At 41.1% G+C, this 19,128-nt stretch overlaps 1 protein-coding gene across 2 annotated transcripts in view; it reads left to right on the top strand.

The window, feature by feature from the left end:
• Positions 1 to 8,542: 8,542 nt before the first annotated feature.
• INTS2 (integrator complex subunit 2) overlaps positions 8,543 to 19,128 on the top strand; it is a 57,796-nt gene continuing 47,210 nt past the window's right edge. Inside the window, exons 1-7 of one of the 2 annotated variants that reach the window (XM_055132932.1) lie at positions 8,543 to 8,882; positions 9,914 to 10,220; positions 10,826 to 10,964; positions 12,586 to 12,688; positions 13,519 to 13,632; positions 18,159 to 18,289; positions 18,576 to 18,749. In XM_055132932.1, the coding sequence (XP_054988907.1) occupies positions 9,925 to 10,220; positions 10,826 to 10,964; positions 12,586 to 12,688; positions 13,519 to 13,632; positions 18,159 to 18,289; positions 18,576 to 18,749 (957 nt within the window). In that variant the 5' untranslated portion in view covers positions 8,543 to 8,882; positions 9,914 to 9,924. The remainder of the gene's footprint in view (positions 8,883 to 9,913; positions 10,221 to 10,825; positions 10,965 to 12,585; positions 12,689 to 13,518; positions 13,633 to 18,158; positions 18,290 to 18,575; positions 18,750 to 19,128) is intronic. The other variant, XM_055132931.1, reaches the window with a different exon arrangement.

Genomic DNA, 19,128 nt, shown 5'->3' with positions numbered 1-19,128 from the left:
ATGACCTGGGTCTTACCTCTGACATTCTCTATAGTTCTCTGAGCACTGCCAGGTATGGCCCAAGGTGCATGCCCCCTCCTCCCCACCAATATTTATATATGATACTAATTCTTTTCATTTTTAATTTGTTGTAGTTGAGGTAACATTTTTACAGCAGTGTTTGTAGTTTAAAAAAATTACTTCACCTCCACAATCTCCACAATAATCCTTATACTTTTAAAATTATTTTTCATGATAATATCAGTAGTACTGTTTTAGACTTGAAGTGCTGCTCCAGCATCCTCAGATTACAGTTCTACTGATTATCAGGGTTTGTTTGCATGGGGGTTCATCTAATCCCTATCTACTGTTCATATGAGAGAGGTCATCTGATATTTGTCTTTTTCTGACTACTTTCACTTAGCATGAGTATCTCAATTTTTTTTTTTGATGCTGTTGCTTGTTGAGCTTTGTATATCTTGAATTGGGGATGTATGATTTATAATCTCTCCTAGTCAGTGGAGTTTCTTTAATTTAGGCCACATTTCTTTGCATTCTGTGCAAACACGTTTGATATAGTTCCATTTGTTTGATACTGTTATTTTCTTTCTTGATGCAGCTGTATCATTGAATCTTCCCAAGTCAAGCTCTTGAAGAACTTTGCTTTGTTTTCCTCAACATATATTATAGAATCAGGTTTTGATACCAAGGTCTCTAATTGAATTTGAATTAACATTGGTGTATATTGTGAGGGGCTAGAGCGATAGCACAGAGGTAGGGCATTCGCCTTTCACGCAGCTGACCCGTGTTCGATTCCTCCGCCCTCCTTGGAGCGCCCGGCAAGCTACCGAAAGTATCGCGCCCGCACGGCAGAGCCTGGCAAGCTACCTGTGACGTATTGGATGTGCCAAAAATAGTAACAAGTCTCACAGTGAGAGACGTTACTGGTGCCCGCTCAAACAAATCGATGAGCAATAGGATGACAGTGACAGTGACCGTATATTGTGAGATTAGTGGTTTAATTTCTGTCTCTTTGTTTTGAGGGTATGAAGGGAAACACATCTGGTAATGCTCAGGGTTCACTCCTGGCTTTATACTCAGAAATTATAACTGGCATTGCTCAGGGCAATAAGGGATGTCGGGAATTGAACTCAGGTTGGCCCCGTGCAAGGCAAGCACCCTACTGTTTTCTGTAGCCCCTCAGTTCCAAATTTAATTTCAGATTTTTTTGCTCTTGGCTAGCCAGTTTCCTACCACTGAGAAATTATCCTGGGTCCACTCATGAACATAATCTCATCATAAAAACTGCACATACATCTAAGAATTTATCTTACTGGGCTCTTAATTCTATTCCACTGATATGAGAGTCTATATTTGTTTCAGTTTACTGTGCGGTTTTGATATTTGGTTTTGTAATAAAAATTAAACTTTGGGGATGGTGTGCCTCCCATTTTCTTGCTCAGGGTTGCCATTTTTTTTCCTGAAATTTTTTGGTTTGTCTCTGTGCTCAGAAATCACACCTGGTGGGCTCAGTGGCTATATGGGGTTGTTGGGGATCGAGCCTGGGTAAGCCACAAGCAAGGCAAGTACTTTATTCCCTACTCTACTATTTCTCTAGCCCCTCAGTAACACCATATGGATTTCAGAAGTAATTTGATCTGAGAGACAGAATTTTTGTGGGAATTGAGTCACACCTGTAAATCACTTTGGGTAAGATGGTAATTTTATTTTATTTCATTCATTTCTTTTTGGGTCACACCCAGTGAATCTTAGGGGTTGCTCCTGGCTCTGTACTCAGGAATTACTCCTGGCAGTGCTTGGAGGACCATATGGGATGCCAGGGATTGAACTCGGGTCAACCATGTGCAAGGCTAGAACCCTACCTGCTGTACTATCGCTCTGGCCCAAGATGGTAATTTTAATAGTGTTTCCACCCAAGAGCAAGTAATACATTTCCTATTATTTCAGATATGATTTACTATATTTACCAACGAGATCGTTCACCTTTGTTAAAATATTTCCTAGATAGTTAAAGGTTTTCTTGAACATGATTGTAAATAGGGTGTTTTTAAAATTTATTCTACATCTTTTTTACACCAGTGCAACAGTTACTGGAAAGATAGTAGAGTGGGTAGGACACGCCTTCTACGTAGCCGACATGAATTTAATCCATGGCATCCCGTATGGTGTCCTGAGCACCAGCAGGAATAATTAAGTGCAGAGCCAGGAGTAACCCCTGAGAATTGCTGGGTTTCCTCCCATACCCCCACCAAAAAAAGGCATCAGATTTCTGTGCATTGATTTTTGTATGTTTACTATAATGCTTTACTATATTACTATTTACTACTTTTCTATTTATAGATTTGGGCATTTTTTTGCGGGGGTGGGAGTTGGGTCACACTAAGTGCCCTACTCACTGTACAGTCTCTCTGGTCCTATTTCTAGGAATTTTTTTTAGTGGGGTCTTTGGGGTTTTATATACACATCTATAAATAGTAACAGTTGTACTTCCTTTTGTGTGTGTGTGTTTTTGGCTAAACATGTTGGTGTATAAGGCTTGCTCTTGGCTCTGCACTCAGGAATCACCCTTGGCAGTACTCTGAGAACTATATGTGATGCCAGAGATCGAACCTGGGTCTGCAGTGTGCAAGGCAAGCGTCCTGCTCACTGTGTTACTGCTCTAGCTTTAATAGCTATGTTTTTCTCGGTTTTAATTTTTTTTTTCTTTTTGGGTCACACCTTGCAATGCACAGGGGTTACTCCTGGCTCTGCACTCAGGAATCACTCCTGGCGGTGCTCAGGGGACCATATGGGATGCTGGGAATCGAACCCGGGTCGGCCGCGTGCAAGGCAAACGCCCTACCCTCTGTGCTATTGCTCCAGCCCCTCAATTTTAATTTATTAACATTTTCTCTTTGCCTGAGTCTTGTGAGAATGACTTCCAATACTACGTTAAATAGTTGCAAAAGAAAATGTCCCTGTCTTGTGCCAGATCTTAGTTTTCAGATTTTCCCTCTTAAAGAACAATGATGTTAGTTGTGGGTTTGTTGTTTTATGGCCTTTACAATATTAAGGGAATGACCCCTGAATGACTCCATACAAAGCCAGGAGTAAGCCTTGAGCACCTCTGAGGGTAGCCCCCAAACAAAATAAATATTGAAGTAAGTTTCTTCAATCTGCATTTTGGGGGGATTGCAAATGGGTTTTGAATCTTCTGGTGCATTCTCTGCATTTGGCACCCTATATAGTCCCTTGTTCCCCAACAGGAATGATCTCTAAGCATCACAAAAACAGAAAAAGCAATTATTTGGGCCAGAGAGGTAGTACAGGAATGAAGACACTTTCCCAGTCCTGTGGCTCTCCAGCCCCACCCCAGCCATCCCTGATTTGTTCCCTGGCACCACTTACGGGGTCCTCTGAGCACTACCAGGGCTGATACCTGAGTACAGAGCCAGGAGTAAGTCCTCAACACACCCTCCACATCCCCACCCAAAAAATTAAATATTATTTAAATCAGATGTACTTAGTTTTCTTAAGTTATGATTTTTTTTCTTCCTACACTGTGCTGTGATCAAGGCCTATTTTTGGCTCTGCACTCAGATATCACTCCTGGCAGAGCTTAGGGAATCATATGGAATTCTGGGATCAGAGGAACCCAGGTTGGCCATGTGCAAAGCAAGCACCCTGTTACAGTACTTCTCAAACACTGCCCTGATTTTTTATTGTTTATTGGCTTATTGGGTCACACCCGGCATGCACAGGGGTTACTCCTGGCTTTGCACTCAGGAATTACTCCTGGTGGTGCTCAGGGGATGCTGGGAATTGAACCTGGGTCAGCCACATGCAAGGCAAATGTCCTACCCACTGTACTATTTCTACAGCCCTGTTCTAATTTTTTTAAACTAAAGTCATGATAAAAAAATTACTTTTGGGGATGTGGATGTAATGGAGGGAAATTGGGGACACTGGTGCTGGCAAATGTACACTGGTGGAGGGATGGGTGTTGAACACTGTATGACTAGAACTGAATCATGAACAGCTTTCTAAGGGTCTATCACAGTGATTCAATTAAAAAATCTATTTTAAAAATTACTGTAAATGAAGCTTTTTTGGTTCCATTTTTTACTCACTTGCACAACTGCATCTATTTCTTTGCTATTTGTAGCTTTCAGCACTGAAAAGCAATCTGAAGAATACTACTGAGTTGTGGTTTATTGAAGGAAATTGTTTTTTTGTGTGTATGTGTTTAGTTAAATGCTTTTTTGTACTTGCACAATGCATTGATGTTTGTTAAGAATTCAAGTTGCTTAGGGGTTGAAGCTATGGAATAGGTAGGTACTGAGTGCAGAGCCAGGAGTAACCCCTGAGTATCACCAGGTGTGACCTCTGCAAAAAATTTTTTTTAATTCTTATTTTTATAAGAAATAAGGGGACTGAATAGTACAGTAGGTAGGGGTATCTTGCACCCTACCTGCTGTACTATCAGGCTGATGTGGGTTTGATCTTCAACAACATATAAGTAACTTTGGTCTTCTCAAAAGTGAATCCTAACAACAGAGCCAGGAGTTTGTCCTAAGCACTACTCTGAGCCAAAAAAAAAACACAAAAAAACCAGGAGGCTGGAGCGATAGCACAGCGGGTAGGGCATTTGCCTTGCACACGGCCTACTCGGGTTCTAATCCCAGCATCCCATATGGTCCCCTGAGCACCGCCAGGGGTAATTCCTGAGTGAAGAGCCAGGAGTAACCCCTGTGCAATGCCGGGTGTGACCCAAAAACCAAAAAAAAAAAAACCAACCCCCCCCCCGCAAAAAAACCAAACAAACCCAACAAAATAAATTTCGCAATACTCAAGAGATATTCCAGGGATTAGGGTCTTGCATGCAGCAGACCCCGGTCTAACCCTAGCATCACATCTTCTCTGAGCAAGGCCAGAATTGACCCATGAGCACTATCCCCAAAGCACCTTTGCTAATCAAAGTGATTTTTAGATAACTAAATATTAGAGTAACTTTCAGCATTAATTCTGCAGCTTTGAAAATATGTAAAAACATTTGATCTTCAGGTCTTTACAAATTGATTTTAGTGTAGTTTGGAAGCTAGCTGAGATATTTGATAAGAAGATACACTAGGGAGAGGACAGATCCTAGGATAACTCTCATGTATTTGGCTTGAAAAGCTGAGCGGTAGTGATAACTACTGAAAGAATTATGAGATAGTTCAAATGGTAGAGCCCATGACTAGGATGTATGAGGCCCTGAGTTTTATTCTTTATACCATGTGGCCCCAAAGCATGGCAGGGTGTAGCCATGATGGTCCTCAAATGATTATGAACCCTTGAATACCAAGTTATTAAATCTACACTGCCCTGCCTCGAATACCTGGAAGTGGTGCTATCCAATCCATAATTGGATCTGGGAGTGTTTCAATTCATTTGCTGGATTATGTCATTGCAGGGCACTCTGCATATGTCTTCTCTTTTTTCTTGAGTTTTGATTTTATTTTCCTTTTCTTTGAGCCAAACCCAGCAGTACTCAGGGCTCTGCACTTGGGAATTACTTCTCGTGGTGTTAGGGAACCAGATGGGATGCCAAGTATTGAACCCAGGTCAACTGCATGCAAGGCCAATGCCCTACTCACTGTATTATTGTTCCAGACCATGAGTTTTGATTCTGGAACACAGTCACAAGTTTTACTCTTATGTATGATTTTGCTCCTCTCAGATTTTCACTATTTTGATAGTGTTTGTTCACCTTTTATCTTGTATTCACAAAGTCAATTACAAATAATTTGACATTGTTTTTATTTCTGCATGGATTAAATGGGTTCTAAAATTTTTAATTTTACTTTAAGAAATCTCAGCTTTTATGCGGAGAAAGCCCAAATCATAATCTTTAATAATTGAGATTCCTATCAGATTCCTTATTTGACAGGCTCAGGTCTACAGCAAGTGTTGGAAGGTAATGATTTTCCTAGCTTTTTAATGCTAGTTTCGGTTACAATATCATAAGGGCTATTAGGTGCTTAATGTTAAAACTCAAAGAAATCAGAAATTCCTTTTCACCTCTCGTATTCCTTGACTTCCTACTATACCCTGCTCAAGAATAAGAACAATAATCATCCATAACAAAGGATTACCTAGGTGTTTTATTTTGAAACAGTATTTTAAACGTAAACAAAATATCACGGTATCATTGTTATCCGTTGCTCATTGATTTGCTTGAGCGGGAACCAGTAACGTCTCCATTTTGGACTTGTTACTGTTTTTGGCATATCGAATACGCCACGGGGAGCTTGCCAATCTCTGCCGTGGGGGTGAGATACTCTTGGTAGCTTGCTGGGCTCTCTGAGAGGGACAGAGGAATCGAAACCCGGGTCCACTGCATGCAAGGCAAATGCCTTACCCACTGTGCTATCACTTCAGCCCCAACAAAATATAAGTTGAGGAATCAGTACAGTGGGTAGGGCACTTGCCTTGCATGTAGCACGTAGCAGGTTCAATCCCTAGCATTCCACATGGTTCTCTAAGCCCGCCAGGAATTATTCGTGAGTGTAGAACTAGGAGTAACCCTTAAACATTGGTCAGTATGCCCCACCCCCCCAAAAATTTAGAAGGACAATTGGAGGAATATAAGTTTTAGCATAAATCATGACATTCTATGTCTCTCAAGTTGGATCTGATCAAGACGTGTATGTGGGGCTGGAGCGATAGCACAGAGGGTAGGGCGTTTGCCTTCCACGCGGTCTACCCGGGTTCAAATCCCAGCATCCCATACGGTCCCCTGAGCACCGCCAGGAGTAATTCCTGAGTGCAGATCCAGGAGTAACCCCTGTGCATGGCCAGATGTGACCCAAAAAGCAAAAAAAAAAAAAAAAGAGACATGTGTATGTTGTCTTATTTAGTGATTAAAAATCACACACATCACAGAGTTGGAAAAGATCTTGCAATTATTGAGGCCACATACACAAACCAATGAATGCTTGAATTCTCTTTTGTACTTATGTGAATTGGTCATCCAGAGACATGAAATTGCTTAAACTTTATTAATTTCTACAATTGTAAAATGGAAAATATTATTACCTACCTTCAAATTAAATCAGGGAGTGGTGCTGCACAGTTCATATCCCATGTTGTAAAATCACTTTAGTTCATAATGATCAGATTTTTTATTATTTTTGGTTTTTGAGTCACATCTGATGCTCATCAGGGCTTACTCCTGTTCTGTGCTTAGGGATAACTTGGTGCTCCGGGGACCATATATCCTGCTGGGAATCAAACCTGCTGTTCCATCTGGCCCCTTGATTAACACTTTATTTTATTTTTTTGCTTTTTGGGTCACACCCAGCGATGCTCAGGGGTTACTCCTGGCTTTGCACTCAGGAATTACTCCTGGCGGTGCTTGGGGGACCATATGGAATGACAGGATCGAACCTGGGTCTGCTGCAAGCAAGGCAAATGCCCTACCCGCTGTGCTATCGCTCCGGCCCTTGATCAACATTTTAAAGTGAAATGAAATGTAACAATAACATGGTATTTCATAAAACATGTCCAATTAAATGTGAATTCTGAATCATACTGAAATATATTATCAAGTAGGATAAAGTTTGGAAAAACACAAAAACATAGTATTTTTTTTCTATCTTTGCTCATCTTTCAATTATTTATTTTTATTTGTTTGGGGACCACACTCGGTGATGCTCAGGCGTTACACCTGGCTCTACACTCAGGAATCACTCCTGGTGGTACTCGGGGACCATAGAGGTCCAGGGATCAAATGCAGGTTGGTCGCATGCAAGGAAAATGCTCTACTCGCTATACTATGTATCTGCCCTGTGATGTTCTGGTTCTCTTTCCAGAAGTGCCATGCTGGATAGCTCACTCAACCGGCTGAATACAAACTTTCCATGCAGGAGGCCCCAGAGTTCTATCCCTGTCGCCACTTGGCAACCCCAGAAACTTCAGTACCACAGGATGTGGCCTCAAAACGGGACAAGAAAAAGAAAAAAAAAAAAGGAAATGTCAACCAGCATTCACAATGTCACTCTAAGGACCTAAAAAAAAAAAAACAAAAACCAAAAAACCATTTCCCTTGAAGGATCTATGAACCCTAACAATCATGAAATAAAGATGTTAACTTATTACACTGAAATTCAGAGCTCAAGAAGGCACAGAATTAGATCACTTTTAAAATTGTACCACCCTTTGGATTCTAGAACTCTGGTTGTTGGGAAGGCATGTGCAGAAATGAAGAGTAGAATCTGGTTGCGTGAGTGTTCCGTCAGCGAGTACTGGGGACCTGGGGACAAATAACATTTTCCTTCTACTTTAAATCCCTTGAGTGCCACGACAACCTAAAATAACGTGAAACAGCAGCTCTCAAGAACTTTGAGAGGTAGCTATAAGGGCGCAGCCGGCGAGCTCGGGAAAGGGCACATTGGAAGGCTGCACCTCAACCTGAGGAGCTGAAACAGGATCCAGCGAATCGCTGGGGAGGAAGGGGCGGAGCCGCGCAGGCGCAGCACTGCCAGCATCGCCGCAGTCTCGGGGTTTCCTCCTGCCGTCAGGCTTCTCGGTCCGGTACGGTGGCCGACGGGAGCCAGACGCTGGGGATGAATGAAGGTTCTGGGTGCAGGTTGAAACAGTCTCCTCCGCCTTCCCTCTCTTCAGTCTGGGTTCTGCCTTTGTCCGGTGTCCCCATCCAGACCGCATCTCACCGCCGACCCGATTGGTCCCGGCGCCTGGAATCTTGGTGCCCGGGACGACTCGGGGAGCAACTAGGGCTTGGGGAATTCGGATTATCGCCTAGGCCCAATTTGAGACCGCGCTCTCGATTCCTCCCGCGTCCCGCCTCTAGGGCGCGGAATCCGGGGAGGGTCCCGGGAGGTCGGTGGGTAGATTTGAAGGTATGAAGCTTGCGTTTCTCAGACTTGAGCGCGTTTAGCCTGTCTGTGTTGGGAACCGGCCTACTTTTAGCCAGAGGCACTGGCTAGTTCTTAAGACGCCCGGGCGAGATCTCAGAAACACTCAGGACTTGGCGCCTCTGCCCCAGCAGCCCGCCCCTCTGGTAAAAGGCCAGTTGCTTTTGCTTAAAAGCAAAGCCGGGACTCTGTTCTGCTCAGGACTCTTACCAATGGACTTTGCGGGCTTGGCGGGATAGGCTTTGCTGACCGGTGTCCTACCTCTTTGGAGGGATTGGGGTTGGGGTGCTTCCAGTGTCTTCTAAAGACAGAAATGCTCAAGTGCGACTCTTCCCTAGCTAATTGCACGCTCATCAATCCCCCCACCCGCTTCCGTAGCACTGGACGTGGGATAGAGTTTTGACCTTCAGAGCATTGATTCTTGAACTGCTTCTGGCCAGTCAGGCAATTTATCAATGTTTCCACTTATTTGTGGCGGGTGGGAAAGTAAATTCTAACTCTTTGTATCTGGGTAGGTATCTTTTGGTAGTTAGTGAAACAAAAGAGATCAGCAAGAGGACTTTGTTACTTAAAAAAAAAAAGTTCTGTGGCTCTGACATGATTGGTATAACAGGAAATCTTGGATTGGGATTAATTTAATCAGGATTATGAAGTCTTGGATTTTGCCACTATTTAGTAATACTGCAGTGAGCCTGTTATTTTCTCTGACTTTTATATAACTTGACTAATGGCTCATTGGTAGAGCGGGTGCCTTCCTAGTGTGAGACCCTAGGTTTGATCCCTAGATGGCAAGAAATCAGAGAATTGAAACAAAATCTTTAAGGCTGAAAGAGATATTAATATGCCATTTTCTTTCTCATTTACCCATTGACAGTAGAAACAGGAATCTTAATTGTACCAGGAATATTATCTACATAGGGAACTATTAAAGGCAGATCCCAATTTCCAGGGTTTTTTTAAAAGGGACAATAATAACTGTGGGAGTTATACCCCTCCTTTTTTTTTTTAATCACTAGGTTCAACAGTGATGATGACCGAGTGTGCAAGCCTTCAGTTTGTTAGTCCTTTTGCTTTTGAGGCAATGCAGAAGGTGGATGTTGTTCGGTTGTCATCTTTAAGTGATCCAGAATTAAGACTTCTTCTGCCTTGCTTGGTGCGGATGGCACTTTGTGCCCCTGCTGACCAAAGCCAAAGCTGGGCTCAGGATAAAAAACTGATTCTTCGCCTTCTGTCTGGAGTGGAAGCGGTCAACTCCATTGTTGCCTTGTTGTCTGTGGACTTTCATGCTTTAGAACAGGATGCCAGCAAGGAACAGCAGCTTAGGTAATGTTATTTTCTATATTACATCAATTGGGATTTCCTTGGATTTGCCAATAAAGTGGGAATCAAATGTTATTTTTGAAGTTTTGGAGGGTTTTTTTAGATACCTTTGCTCAGAAAAGAGGTTGAATCCAAACTTTAAGGAACATTTTACTATTTTTTCTTTCTTTTCTAGTTAAAATTCTAGTCTTTGACTTCCATGTTAGAAAATGTTGTGTAATAAACTTTGGCCGAATACATTTTGTATTCAGACTAAAGTGATGAGGCCAATCAGTCTCTGCAATGTGGGTAACGGCAGCTAAGAGCACAAGGATTTATTGAAATCATCTGGGAGGCATTTTACACTTTCAGTGATTTCCATCTGGGCAGATGTTATACCTTCCCCTGCTAGAGTGAATCCAAAGTGAGCCACTGCTGTTAACAGAAGCGGGTGTTAGTGATCAGTGTGATGGAGACTTTACATAGGCTTGAGTCTCTTTGATAGGCAACCTAGTATTTAGTATTACATTGATGAAATGTAAGAAAAGAATTTCAGTGAAGGGTTATTTTTAATGCTATTATTTTTATGACAGTGTTCGCATATCATTTTTTTAATTGTGTTTTTTTAGGCATAAACTTGGAGGAGGCAGTGGAGAGAGTATCCTGGTGTCGCAGCTTCAGCATGGACTCACATTAGAATTTGAACATAGTGATTCACCTCGTCGGTTGCGTCTTGTGCTTAGCGAACTTCTGGCAATTATGAACAAGGTGCATTATTTTAATCACAAATCAAAATAAGAGCTGGAGAGATAGTACAGAAATGTGATGCTTGCTTTGAATGATGCTAACTCTGGTTCCATCCCTAAGCACTGCCAAAAGTGATCCTGAAGCTTAGAGCCAGGAGTAAGTCCTGAGAAATACTGGGTGGCCCCAAAACTAAACTGTAACAAAGTACAGGTGAAATGTAATTCCTTTCAACTTTTCTTCTCATTTTGAATTTGTGAATATTAAAGGTCTACCATAGAGACTGGATCTTCATATTAAGATAATAGATGAAGGGCCAGAGCAGTAGTATGGTGGGTAGTGCGTTTGCCTTTGCCTGCATTTGACACAGGTTTGATCCCTGGCATCTCATATGGTCCCCTTAGCACTGTCAGGAGTAATTCCTGAGTAAGTCAGGAGTAACCCCTGAGCATCACCAGTGTGGTTCTTCCCACCTTCTACTGGAGAAAAGATAACATGAGATGATGCCTAGAATTTTATTTACTGTGAGAATTTCAGATTTAGTTAATTTATAGTATATAATTTAATTTTATAAATTATGGGGGGGAAAAAAGACTTTTCCCAAAGAATATATGAGTGGAAAGGTTTAAATCAGTTTTGTTTTGGAACTACACAAGCCTTTAACAGATTTCTGTTGCAAACGATGGTTTCTGGGGCTCTGGAGATAGTTCCAAGCACTGGAGTCCATACTTTGTACAGGGCTGGGGGTTTGACCATCGGTAACATGTGACTTCCCCAGCACTTAAGTGTACTTACTGTAGTGTACAATGTGCCTTTGTGGCCCCTGGAAGGACCCTCTAGAATAATTTAATTCCATTCCTTCCTGCTGTATATTGCTTGTAATTTTCACATATTTTCTCTACGTCTTTTTCTTAATACCTTGCTTAATGGCTTTAAGAACTGTTCTTTCTCTTATCGGAGGTTTCCAGTTTCTCACCAGTACTCACCAGCACATGGAAAATGCGTTGAAACTTTTTTTTTCTTTCCTTTTTTTTCCCCCCTCCTAGGCCACATTCAGCAATACTTAGGGGTTACTCCTGGTTCTACACTCAGGGATCGCTTGGGGGACAGCATGGTGTGCTAGGGACCAAACCTGGGTCAGCCATGTGCAAGGCAAGTGCACTACCTGCTGCACTATTGCTTTGCAGTAGTTCATTTCTTTGACTTGTTATCTCTAATTTCAGTTGTATTCAAGTGTTTATATAGAAATAAATTTTTCTGATACATATTTTCTGAGTAATAATTCAACTGTTAATGTTACTTTTTATGGATATTATTATTATTTTGGTTTGGGGGCCATGCCCAGTGATGTTCAGGGGTTACTCCTAGCTCTGAGCTCAGGAATTCTGGTGATTCTTGGGGGACCACATGTGATGTGGGGGATAGGACCTGAGTCAGCTAATGCAAGGCAAGTATCCTATTTGATATATTATCTCTCCAGCCTCTTTATTGTTAAATTAAAAAAAATCATTGAATATAAGGTTTTCTGCTGCAGTATACTAGTCACATATTAAGGTACATGGTCTGTAAGCTCAAGAAATAATTATGAAAGTTTCAGTAATTGAAATCATAAGAGTTTTTAATTTATTTTTTCTTTTTCTAAAAGGTTTCAGAGTCCAGTGGAGAATTCTTTCTTAAGTCTTCTGAACTATTTGAGAGTCCAGTCTATTTGGAGGAAGCTGCAGATGTACTTTGTATTTTACAAGCAGGTATTATAACGAGTGCAGAATAATGTTTTAAATGTGTTTCCTCATTAAATGAAATGATATAACTTCTGAATCTAGAGCAGTATTAGTTTAAGGATCACTTAGTGGGTACTGGAGGTGATTTTATTTTTATTTGTACATTATTGTACATTTTATTTTGTACATTTCCAGATAATCTGTGATAGGTTTGTATGGTCAGTATTAAAGAAACATATAATGAAAAATTTAAAGAGCATATGAGGAAAAATAAGGACAAGATTCTCATGAAGAAAACTATTCATTGTAGCCATGATAGTTTTCTGTGTTGTCCAGTATGGTAAACAGTAATCACGTGTGTCTACATATTACTTGAAATTTAGCTAGAGTGACTGAGGAACTGAACTATTTTATTTTATTTTTGTGTTTTGGGCCATATTCAGTGAGTCACAGGGCTCTTGCCTTGCCTGTGGCCGATGTGGGGTCAATGCTTAGCATGTCATATGGTCCCACAGCCCCACCATGAGTGATTTCTAAGCTCAGAACCAGAAGTAAGTCTTGAGAACCTCTGGGTATGTCCCCAAAGCAAAACAAAACAAGCAGATTACAAAAATTAAGAGTTTCTATCGTTTGATCATATCCCAGGCCCTTGAACTATTTTAAATTTAATTTGAGCTTAAATAGCTGCATGTGACTACTGGCTGTGTTACTAGACAATTCAGCTCTAGGCTATGAAAAAAAATGTGCTTAATTTAATTGCTTTTTATTAACATTGGTGAAATGTTGAAAGATGTTTTATGTGTAATCCAACAAAATATCACTTCTTCATTGTAATAATTGACTTTATTTTCTTTTAGAGCTTCCTTCTCTGCTTCCTATAGTTGATGTAGCAGAAGCCTTGCTCCATGTTAGAAATGGTGCCTGGTTCTTATGTCTGATGGTGGCCAATGTTCCTGATAGTTTTAATGAAGGTAAAAAGAATTTTAAAATGGGTTATTGAAGAGCTTTGCTGGGCATATATAGGTTTATATTTTAAACTAAGAAATACTAAAAATCAAAAAGAAATATTCATGAGTCTTTAAGATTTTAGTTTTGAGTTATTGATGTCATTAAAATACTGGGTTTAGAGAATTTTAAAGTATTTTAAGATTACAAACTTAATTACAATGAGTATGTAACAGTGTTTTTCTTTTTTAATAGCTATTTGTCATCAGGGTTATAATAGCGTAGTAAGAATACTAAATAATTGGAAAATATATTCCCTGTTGCTGAGGGAGGGAAGAGGAGAAAGATATATAAATACCCAGAGAGGGGCTGAAGAGATAGTAGATCGGGTAGGGCACTTACCTTACACGTGGCTGACCTGGGTTTGATCCCTGGTACCTTGAAGCTGGTACCCAAGCTTCACTAGGAGTAATTCCTAAGTGCTGTGCCAGGATTAACTCCTGAGCATCTCCGGGTGGGTGACCTAACCCATAAAAAAACAAAACAAGAGCAAAAACAAAATTTTAAAAAATCTGGAGAATAGTATAAGAAAAATAAAATTTAAACTACCAGCAGCTGACTTTCATGGTATAGCCTATTGCTGTCAATTTATAGAAGAGTGTGGAGTCAAAATTGAGGAAAATTAAAAATTTTCACTTTTACTTCAAACTAGTATTCATTGGAGATTAGGCTTTATGGTTTGTCTTTTTTTTTTTTTCCTGGTTTTTGGGCCATATCTGGCAATGAGATATAGTACAATCTTACCCTCTGTACTATCTCTCAGACCCTAGTATTTTTTTTATTTGTTTGTGTTCTTGTGGGGTGGCCACACCAGCTATGCTCAGTAGTTACTCCTGGCTCTGCATTCAGGAATCACTTTTGGCGGGGTTCCAGGGACCATATGGGATGCTGGAGACCAAACCCCAGATGGCTGTGTGCAAGGCAAGTGCCTTACCTGCTGTGCTATCGCTCCAGCCCCCCTAATCTTTCTTTTTAAGTTTACTTTATCTGATATCACTGCAGCTGTATTAGCTTTCTTTTTAAAAAATTTTATTTTTAAATTTATTATTATTATTATTATTTTTGCTTTTTGGGTCACACCTGGAGAGGCATAGGGGTTACTCCTGGCTCTGCACTCAGGAATTATTCCTGGCGGTGCTCAGGGGACCATATGGGATGCTGGGAATCGAACCCGTGTCGGACGCATGCAAGGCAAACGCCCTATCTGCTGTGCTATTGCTCCAGCCCCCTGTATTAGCTTTCTTACAGCTAATTTCAGCATGTATATGTAACAGCACATGTATATATACACACATGCATATATATATATACACACGTATATACACACACATATTATGTATATAAACGTGTATTTTTTCACATTTAATTTTTTGTCCGTGGGGGGTCGCACTGGCACTGTTTAGGGCTTATTTATCTATTTATTTACTTATTTATTCATTTTTTAATTGAGTTACCGGGCTTTTAGGATCGAGTCTCAGTCATACTATACTCAAACACCCATCCCTTCACCAGTGCACATTTTCCACCACCAATAACCCCAACATACCCTCCTCCCACTCCCCCTCTGCCTTTGTGGCAGATGATTAGCGCTTTACTTTTTCCTGACTTTGATTACATTCAATTTTCGACAGGAAACTCACTATCATTATTTGGTGTTTTTCCCCCAACAGTCAAACCTGTTGGAGTGGCATCATTAGATTGTATGTTTTCTATTGTTGGTATCAAAGAGCGTATGATGTTGCACGTTCGCAAAGCGGCTGTCCAGATTTGGAATTGTGGTATTAAGTCCAGAGGTATTTCTGCCAGCAGCTGCTGCATTCCGAGATTGGTTTCTGTGGCTCTGGGATCATGGCTGTTCAGGAGCGGAGGAGCTGTCCATGGGCGACTGCTCGGGGTCTCATTTGGGCTGGTTCTGCCTATCCCATCGCAGGATTCCTCATGCATCCCATCCCATCACTGCAAACTCCTACCTCTCTGTCCAACTGATTCTGAACGGTGGCGGTCGCCATGCTATCGCAGGGGGAAAAGGCTGAGGGACAGAAACCCTTCCCCTCCCGGGGCTGCATGGGGCCGTAGCTTAGTTCAGAGTCCAGGAGTTTATCTGCCAGCAGCACTGAATTCTGAAATTGGTTTCTGTGCCTCTGGGATAATGGATGCTCAGGAGTGGCAGAGCCATTCCAGAGCATATATATTTCCTGATATTTGTATATCAGGAAAGGGCACGCGGCCGCATAAGCGGTCAGGGCTTATTTTTGGCTCTGCACTAAGGGATCACTTTTGGTTTGTTCTCAGGAGACCATTTGTGAGTGCCAGAGATCAAACTTGGGTCAGGCACATGCAGGGCAAGTTACTTACCTTTTAATTTTCAAATTTTTATTTATATATTTTTTGTGGGGGCACGCCTGATACTGCTCAGAGCTTATTTCTGTTGTGTACTCAGAGATCACCCTTGGTAGGACCATATATGGTGCTGACGATCAAATCCAGTTGCCCCTTTACAAGGCACATGCACTACTTGCTGTACTATCTCCAGACCCTGTATTGAAACTTTTGTAGGATCCATTTTATCTCTATGGCTTTCTTTGCTTTTTTTGGGTCTTACTGGGCTACATCTGGGGCTACTTCTACCTCTGCTTGGAGTCACTCTCATGGTGCTCTGGGAATTTTGTAGTGCTGGAGAGAAGCCATGCCTCCTGCATGTAAAGTATTGTACTCAATCTATGGAGCTGTCTTCTGGCCTTCTGTTGTTTTCTAATTAGATATACTTTTGCCTTCATTTTTCCCTTGACTTTTATTTGTTCAAATTTAGTATAGGGTTTGTAGTATGTGTCTTTAAATTATGATAGTCTGTGCCAGAGCAATGGTACTGTGGGTAGAGTGGATGTTTGCCTTGCACACAGCCTACTTGGTTTGGTCTCCAGCATCCTATATGGTCCCCCAAACACTACTAGGAGTAATTATTGAGTGCAGAGCTGGGAGTAAATCCTGAACAATGAATAAAACCCACACCCTACTGGGTGTGGTCCTCAAACACTTCCCTCCCCCCAAAGAATTTATGGTAGTCTTTCAGATGTTTTTCTGTCTCTTTAATTATATAGCAAATAAGGACATTGCCTTTCTTGTAGCCAATCCAAGTTTGATTCTTTTTTTGTTTTGTTTTGTTTGGGGTCATACCTGGTGATACTCAGGGTTAACTTCTAGCTCTGTACTCAGGAATTACTCCTCGTATAATTGGGGGAAACCACATGGTTTGCTGGGGATCAGACCTGGCAAGACAAATGACCTACCATCTATATTACCTCACCAGCCCCACTGGGTTAGATTCTTACACTGTATCTGTACTCCAAGCACTACCAGGAATTATTTTGAATGGAAAGCCAGGAGTAAGCCCTTCATACTGCTTGGAATAATGGTTGGTGCTAGACATCACATCATGAGTTGGCAGTGTGAAAGTCAAGAACCCTAATCCCTGTACTATTTTTCTACTTCCTCCCTCCGCTCCCCCCCTTTTTTTTTCTTAATGCAGCTCTAACCAAGGGTCATGTGCCCTACCCGATATATATACCCCCAACTCTACTTTCTTGGTTAGTTTTGTATTTGGGAGAGAGAGGTTGAGTCTTACTTTTCAGTGCCAGGGGCTATTCCTGGCTCTTTGTAATTCTCAGAGAACCACCCCTCAAGCCTGCCCTAGTAGCATAATCATTTATTTTCTATTGTTTGTTATCACAAGTGGCTAAAGGAATGATCAAAAAATATTTCAGTTAAAAAAAAATTGTGGATATTGTTCTGTCTTACCATGGGGACATTAGGTCTTTGTCTGAGGGTTTACTAAGCTGTTTTTGAAAGTTAAGCCTTTTGTGTTAATATTTTTTGTTAATTGAGATTAGTTGGCTTCTGTGTTAATTCCCATCCAATCTGGTATACTCCTACTTTGATATTAGCAGTGTAGAGTTTGGAGATGTTGTAAGACTGGGAATGTGATTGTGTGTTCCAGAAAATCCAGAGTATTTAACTGAGCAGTTCGGCCAGAGCATACAGACTGCCTGGGCTTTAATAGGGCAGAAATCGGTCCTGCCATCCCCAGAGATCACTCTGGAGGTCACTGCTGGGACTGGGTATCCAAGAAATTTTTGCTAGTTTATCTCTTCTAAGGTTTATTTATGAGTCTCTGGAACAAGGCTGGTAGAGACCTTACATTGTAGTGGCACTGGGGTGTGGGTATGACTGCTGTTGGGGGTTTGGGGAGTTTCTGAGAAGCCCTGGAGTTTTCAGCCAAAAAACTCCAGTGTACCTGAATTTTTCAGCAGGTTAGCATCTCTGTGGAGTTGAGTCATGGGGTGGTGGAGTCCAGCTGGAGGCATGGTGGCAGCTATTTGGGTGTCTGTGAGCTTTACTTTATGCAGTTTCTTGTCTGTAAGTGATTCTTAAGGTTCATATTGGTTTTAAATATCTTTCTTACAAAGCTTCAAGTGACAGGTTCTTAAATATTTAGTTTGTAGGGGCCTGATAAAAAATGGAGAACGACAAGATGAAGAAAGTCTTGGAGGGAGGCGCAGGACAGATGCCTTACGTTTCTTATGTAAAATGAATCCTTCTCAGGCCCTCAAAGTCCGAGGCATGGTGGTAAGAGACCTTATTATTTTGTGAGATCATGACCTTTTTATTAGGAACAGAAACTTTTCTCAAGATGTTTGTAGACTGTGGCAGAGATTGCGAATTTTGGAACTGGGATCTGCTGTCTGCAAGACATATGGCTTAACCTCTGTACTACCTCTAGCTGTTTCTGGGTTTTTATATTTTATGTTATTTTTTTCCATATTTCTTCTAAATTCTGATGCTTTAGATTTTAAAGCATCTTGGCCCTTTCCCATACACTATTCAGTTTAATCTGTTTTCTTTGTTGTGGTAGGTGGAAGAATGTCACTTGCCAGGCCTTGGAGTAGCTTTGACATTGGATCATACAAAAAATGAAACTTGTGAAGATGGAGTGAGTGACTTGGTTTGTTTTGTTAGTGGTTTACTTCTTGGAACAAATGCAAAAGTCCGCACTTGGTTTGGAACTTTTATCCGCAATGGACAGCAGGTGAGGGATAACTATCTGTATAGGTTAAGGATCAGGAGGATATTTTGGCAGTTAGTAGAAGAATGACTTTCCAAGTGTTCAGAGTAATGTTGTTGGACCAGGTTTCTTTTTTTTTAAATTACTATTGTTTCACCCACATCCAGGTATGCTCAGAGCTTACTTCTGTCTCTGCATTCAGGGATCACTCTCAGGTCATCTGCTTGCAGGGCAAATTCTGCCTGCTGTATATGTTCTTAAACATTTTAATTTCAGGATAACAAAGAACTTTTGTGTATGTGCTTTGATAATTTACCATAGTAGAATAAAACTTAAAATTTTTGAAATGTTATTTATTTCAAAATAATGATTGATAGACCTATTAATGTGAACATGATTTTTT

The sequence above is a fragment of the Sorex araneus genome, chromosome 3, assembly GCF_027595985.1.
Source record: "Sorex araneus isolate mSorAra2 chromosome 3, mSorAra2.pri, whole genome shotgun sequence".
In the NCBI taxonomy this organism is placed as follows: Eukaryota; Metazoa; Chordata; class Mammalia; order Eulipotyphla; family Soricidae; genus Sorex; species Sorex araneus.
The sequence above is the reverse complement of the archived record's forward strand: the minus strand, read 5'-3'. Positions and strand labels throughout refer to the sequence as shown.